Below are 6,540 nucleotides of genomic sequence, written 5' to 3' on the forward strand. Positions count from 1 at the left end.
AAACAAGCCTTACTCTTTACGCCCCATCCTCCCTTCCTCTGGAATTTTGGTATAAGATTTTCTTAACTACTCACTAGCTAATCAATATGATAACTCTCTCCGGTCAATATATATATATATATATATATATATATATATATATATATATATATATATATATATATATATACCATCTTAAAAAACCTCCAGAAAAGTGTCAGTGTTCCATTCATTGGTTGAAGAACTGAGAAATGTACTAATATTTCCAATTTCCAAGGATCCATGACATTCAAGTTTTATGCAGAACTGATTCCAATTTAAGGAACATAGTCACAAAGCCTTAGTCATTCTATGCCGCAATCTAATGTTCCTAGTTTATCCTTTCTCCCTACAACCACATTTATATAAAGCTACCAAAAATCCAGGGCAAAATGTAAATAAAAATAAATAATATCCATAGTCCAGATCATAAGGAAGGAAGGAAGGAACGAACTCGGACTAGGAATTGGGAATATATCATCATTTTTCGGTCTTCGAGGCACACGCCACAACGTGGCTTTTGAATTTCTCCAGCTCCGCCAAAACCTCCTCTTCCGGTCTGTAGATCAAATCACTCATGCGCCATATCTGCAAAAATGAATTTGAATCATCAGCTTAAAGAACTAACATCGTCACAAGCCAACAAGCACATTCCAATATTCAAATATTTGGATCACCACTTTACCCTGTAAAATGCATTGTCTGAACTACTGGTGAGAAAATTAACAATTGTAGATTATATGGTAATTATAAATGTTTTTTTTTTTTTCCTTATCAAGTGTGAAGCCATTGATTTTCTAATTAGCAATTCAGACACTGAACTTACTCTCTAAAATACAACACATTTCAAGAGAGTCAAATCTTAAAATTTTACATGCATTATCAAGTGTGAGATATTGCCCTTCTAGAGGTTCATCCTCAACTGCACTAACAATTTGAGTGTCCAACATTTTATGTTGTTTCGACAAGTAGACTCTTCAACTGAATAACCGTTTTATGTTTCTGTACCTGTAATGTTCCCCCACCACCAGTACTTTCACAATCATCAGAGACGCTAACAATTGTCCATGGATCCTGTGCATTCCAGTGGAAGTCAACTACTTTGTCCCTGCATATAATTCGAAGTTCATTAACAAAATAAAAGGAAGCAGTTCAGAATTACACCAAATGCCATACAAGAAAGAAAACAAGCAACTTGGTGCTGCAGCTATATAAAGGAGACCAAAATTCTACTAGAAATGACATCTAGAATGGATGGGATCAGCAAGTGACTAAACACAATCCTTTGCGCATATTTTACAGGCACAATGTTTTGCACGATATGTGATGTTCAGAAATCATAATCAAGTTGGTACCATATCACGTCTATTAACTATTGCAGATGACCATATTAAAATAGAGAATCAGGTAAGATATACATATACCAAGATAACCTAAAAGTAGAGATTCAGATTCAGATTTCAACAACAATAGTTTCAGATTCTGAAAATTTTTCATAACATCTTGTCTTAGTAAGTCTTAATAAATAATCAAAGTAAAGGTAATCTCTGACCTATAACTACAGGGTTAGTTGTTTGAAATAAATAAATCGAATTAAAGTGTGCCGAAGAGGTAAAAGAGATAGTGGTTTCATACCTATGGCCTGCATGCTGGAAAAACAACCCTGGAGGGGAACTTACGGATTTTCCGGAGCGCTCTATTTTTTTACCAACCTACATTACCAAAAGAAAAAGGGAAAAAGGGGGGAAAAACGAAAGAAAGAAAGAAACCCTTTTACAACACATTGACTTCATGGCAACAAAGAAGCAAAGCACAATCCAATCGAAACTATACCTTCTCATAGTCCCAAATGTTTAAGAGACCATCTTCTGCCGAGCTTCCAAATACAGATGCTTTGTCTGGAGACCACTGAATTAAGCAACTAGCGATTAGCCTATGACGTAGAAACGGTAATTGCAATACAGGAGAGGTTTACTCTTATGTGAGAGGCGATGGATATAAATGTTACTACTATATATTTAATATTAACTATTCACCTAAAATTTGATGATCAAGATTTACTTTCCTTGTTTTCAGAATTAACTACTAATCTCTTCACTATATATATATGTTGTGGCTCTGTTACGACAACTTTGAGATGTGTTGTCATTGTGTTAGTTTTGTGTTGATTATCTACGTTTAAGCTTCAAAGCCAAAAGCCTAGATAATTTGAATGATCCGCCTTTAATACTCACAGCCACTACCTGATGCTCTCTCCTATCGCCTCTGATACATCCCTTAGCCAAGCTCCTCGTCTCTATTCTCTCCTATTTTCTAATTACCGTGACACCGAGACACTTTCCTGAAATCACATCAATTCCCATAATCCCATTCCATTCTTCCTCTCTTTTCTCAATGTTATTCCTCGACCTTTGAATTCTTGTTAATCGAAGGCTTAGGCTTAAACTTTAATTGGGATTTGACTTGTTAATTTTTGCATTATATTGAAGGTGGTTGCATATTTAGACTGCAAACTATGACTTGATGAATGTGTTCGCAACTCCTTTCTGTTTTAAGTATCTATAATGCTTTAGGAAGAAATAATGCCAGAATGAATGAAGGACCCATAGTATGAGGGGCAAGGGGGAGAGAATCATGTCAGCAGTTACCTGAACACAAAGAACAGCAGCTTTGTGACACTCAAATTTATGGATTGGTGTTCCAACTCCATTAGAGGTGAGATTGCGGCGATCAAACATGCGAACAGAATGATCTGCTGACCTGGAGAAATATGATGACAAGTCAAATATGATGGGTGCTTCATCTGCATCCACTATTAAGAATAATAATATACAACAGCAAACCATACCCAGTAAGAATCAAATTAACATCATGTGGATTCCAGTCAACACAATGAAGATCAGCATTATGCGCTTTTTCAACCTGTCACCAAATGCATAGAACAGGAAAAGAATATAATTAAATTATTCATATAAAAATCTATATAAAAGAATGATATATTACCATTCTATATCTTAGTTTGAAATTAAAAGTCTTTTGTACATTGCATATTTGGCTATTTGCTCAATTTGAAAACCTCAATGGCATGGGTGATATACTCCAAGTCCATTTGAAAACACGGTTCTGTTCACTAAAAAACATGCTTTAAACTTCAAACTTAGATGATCTAGGGAACCAAAATCAATTACATGACTGAATATTAGATCATATACCTTAACTGCAGGACTAGAGCCAACACGAGCATCCCATAATATGAGGCAAGAATCATCTCCAACACTACAGAACTCCTGTGCACTTCAGTATGATCACAATAATGTCAGGCCAATATATATGTTGCTATTACAGTACAAATAACTAACTCCCTAAATCATAAATTGAAAACACAGAATATTTTCTTCCATCGTCAACAATGCTTGAAAAAGGGTATAGCTACCACATTTATAAGGAATAATATGGAGGTAAATAAAGGAACAAGAAGCAAATTAAGACTAGTAAAGCTGTAGGGGACACCGTAGACTTCAGCCTAAGAGTTCATAATAAGGTGGAAAGTCAAATGAGAATAGCCACTTGTGGATAACTAAAGAAATATTTAACAAATCTACCTAGAAGGGCAGAAAGTCACATCCTCCACAGTTTCATCATGCCCACAGTAGATACCTCGTGGTCCAACAGAAGGGCCATCAGCAGATTTATCATTGCCTTCGCCAGATTTGGAGTTTGATTTGACAATGGATCCCCCTGATTTGGAGTCTGTGGCAGAAGATGTTATATGGTCTTCAATACTCCACAGCACCACCGTTTTGTCCTTTCCTGCAACAACCACAATAACAGATGAGCAGGATTTTAAAAACCTGACCTGATTGTTTTAAGAAAATAAGTATGACAACCTCCTGAAAGCACATAGGGTTCAGTTGGGCACATTGCAAGGGCAAATTCCGCATTGTCTTGGTGTCCAGTCAACACCTGCAATAAGAAAAATGTGTCTCAATAGTTCAATATCTCACATGATAGAAACCATGCTAAACATAGTGCATTGGAGTTTCTTTATTGACAATGGTTTGAAAGAACTGAGTAGAGGTGCCACTTAATTCAAAGTTGTGTGTGTGTGTGTTTTTTTTTTTTTGGGGGGGGGGGGGGGGGAGGGGGCTTGATATCAATTCCAATATCTAGCTCCGTCTCAATAAAAAAATACCCAAAAAAAGAAACAAGATGACCATCCCAATGTTACATGGATCTCCTTCATCAACTGATGTCACAAATTACACTTAGCACTTAGAGATGGGATAATCTAGAATATTAATGGATAACCATCAAACTATACCAAATCTGGACGAGAATTTGTAGCTCCAAGGACAGCATGACGATTAGGTTGACTTTCAACATCCCAAATGAGGACCTGAAATTTGGTCAATTAGAAACATGACACCATAAACCAAGAAATCAAACCAGCTCCAAAGAATATGCACAAAAGTAAAAGGTAAAGTTCTCACATCAGGGCTGTCTGTATGAGTAGCCACTATCTTAGAGTTCTGCGGCAATTCCCTAATTCTATTCACCTATAAAATGCATCATAGATCAGATCAACCACCACTATCTCATCAATTATCAACATAATCAAGTTCAAGTCAAAATATAACAATGACCATAACTAAAGAAAATAAAGGCAAAAAAGAAAGCCGGACAGAATTGCATAAGCTTGTAACTTGTTAGCGAAAATAAGGGATCCACTTTTGAATTTCTATCGATATGAAAGGTGAATATGTACCTCTCCTGGATGTATAATGGTCTTGTACTTCTTGACGAATGGAGAGCGCGCCTCTTCATTAAACTGATACCAAAAGGCGTTCCCAAATGCTTAATTGAATTTCAAACACCAAAGTAAAACCATTCAAAGATAATAAGCTATATATCACATTCACATATGATTAACAAACCTGTGAAATGTGCTCTGCAGCTGCGACCCTAGGCTTAACAACCTCACAATTCGCAATGACCAGTGTATTTGGAACACTTCCATCAGTCTACCAACACACAAAAAGAACACTGAGTCTTTTATTTCTTTCCTTTCAGCTCAAAAGAACATAGACACACAGTTATTATGAAATACACATGAAGATCATCAAATGCATATCACTTAGAGAAGGTGTAATTTCTCTTACAACATTAATTTCCTCTCAGCAGCATGCACAAGAAGCACATTAAACAAACACTGAATAAGGGGACTTTCAAGTCTCAATAACATTAATGTCGTCAAATCAAACCCACTTATAAAGGAAAGGTTTAATCTTTCTCATAACTTTATTCAGCAAACATAATATAAAAAATTTGCTAACAAGTGCTTAAACGTTTTATCTTAATAAATGCATTCCAAGTGAATTGAAAATTTTGAACTGCTTATTTTTTCCATACAAACTTTCTCTTTTAAGCACCTTAACCAGTGTCCTTAAAAAAAATATTTTTCTTTGCATCGAGACAAGATTACGATAACATCATTCCTTCAGAATCAAAATTAATTACACAAAATGCACAATTTTTAATCAAATAACACACACAAAGTTACCTGCTCAGAGAGGTATAGACGCTGGCGATTCTTGTAAGTAGCTTGTTCCAGCTGAGGACCCCACCTAATTACCGAAATTTGAAAGTAAAAAAATAGAATTTAGAAATTCCTAAAATTGAGAACAGCAAGGAGCAGAAGGGAAAAACCCTAGAGAGAGAGAGACCGGCAAGAGAGAGAAGGCCAGACGAGGTTATGGTTGGCGAGCCAGTCATAGAGAACGGGAACAAGAGACTTCCACTGAGTGTACTTGTCGTCCACCGAAGGTTGGTGGTGGTGGTGTTGTTGATGGTGCTGCTGATGGGGGGTCTTCTTGCCTTCTTTGATGGTCTTGGTGTGTTGTTCGTCCTTGGGCTTGGGCTTGGGCTTTCGGCCCCTTGTCTCCTTCTTCTTCCCCACCGTAGGAGAGGCGGCACCAGCTGAAGGCGGACTCTCCATCTTCCTTTTCCTTTTTCAGTCACTATGACTTTTCAGCGATTCAAATTTCAAAGTACCACACCTCTTCGCGTGTTAGTGTTAATGTTACTGATGCTTTGCTTTGACTGCTCACTGCTCTCTTTCTCTCTCACAATCCCAAAGACATGTTTCCAAACTTCAAGCCAAACCCATTCTGTTGTTGTTTGGGGTTTTTTTTTTTTTTTTGTGCTTCTTTTAATTTGGTTATGGCTAGAGGAATTTAATTATTATGGAGTCATACACACACCTCGGTTGACTTGTTTTTTATTCTTCCAATAATATAGCTTTCCTTTTTTAAGGAATGTTTTAGGGTTTGTTTTGAACGTCATTTTTAGAAAAAAAAAATAATTTTTTTAAATTTTTATAAAAATAAAAATAATTTTATATTTGAGTATTTAATGTAAAAAGATTTTTTTATTTATTAATTATAGACTTATTTGCACGATATTTTTAGAAAAGATCTTTTTTAATAATTTTTTTAAAAAATCTTTTATAAAAATAAATAATTT

General features: G+C 35.8%; 1 protein-coding gene across 1 annotated transcript; it reads right to left on the reverse strand.

The window, feature by feature from the left end:
- Positions 1 to 211: 211 nt before the first annotated feature.
- On the reverse strand, positions 212 to 6,295 carry LOC112790348 (WD-40 repeat-containing protein MSI4). The gene is made up of 15 exons (XM_025832692.3): positions 5,742 to 6,295; positions 5,579 to 5,642; positions 4,953 to 5,039; positions 4,784 to 4,846; positions 4,509 to 4,574; positions 4,340 to 4,414; positions 3,906 to 3,981; positions 3,621 to 3,828; positions 3,231 to 3,312; positions 2,867 to 2,940; positions 2,667 to 2,778; positions 1,852 to 1,926; positions 1,654 to 1,730; positions 1,027 to 1,126; positions 212 to 606 (listed from the first exon to the last, which is right to left on the reverse strand). The coding sequence occupies exons 1-15, from the start codon at positions 6,011 to 6,013 to the stop codon at positions 499 to 501; spliced, it is 1,539 nt and encodes a 512-aa protein (XP_025688477.1). The 5' UTR covers positions 6,014 to 6,295; the 3' UTR covers positions 212 to 498.
- Between the last annotated feature and the right edge of the window lie 245 nt (positions 6,296 to 6,540).

The sequence above is a fragment of the Arachis hypogaea genome, chromosome 3 (assembly GCF_003086295.3).
Source record: "Arachis hypogaea cultivar Tifrunner chromosome 3, arahy.Tifrunner.gnm2.J5K5, whole genome shotgun sequence".
Taxonomy (NCBI): Eukaryota; Viridiplantae; Streptophyta; class Magnoliopsida; order Fabales; family Fabaceae; genus Arachis; species Arachis hypogaea.

What these genes read in the sequence shown, in the direction of transcription:
- LOC112790348 (XM_025832692.3), bottom strand. Translation starts at nt 6,013, where the DNA reads ATGGAGAGTCCGCCTTCAGCTGGTGCCGCCTCTCCTACGGTGGGGAAG. An exon ending in CTGCAGAGCACATTTCACAG is followed by an intron (nt 4,847 to 4,952) that starts GTTTGTTAATCA and finishes TTTTGGTATCAG; the next exon opens with TTTAATGAAGAGGCGCGCTC. An exon ending in CTCATACAGACAGCCCTGAT is followed by an intron (nt 4,415 to 4,508) that starts GTGAGAACTTTA and finishes ACCAAATTTCAG; the next exon opens with GTCCTCATTTGGGATGTTGA.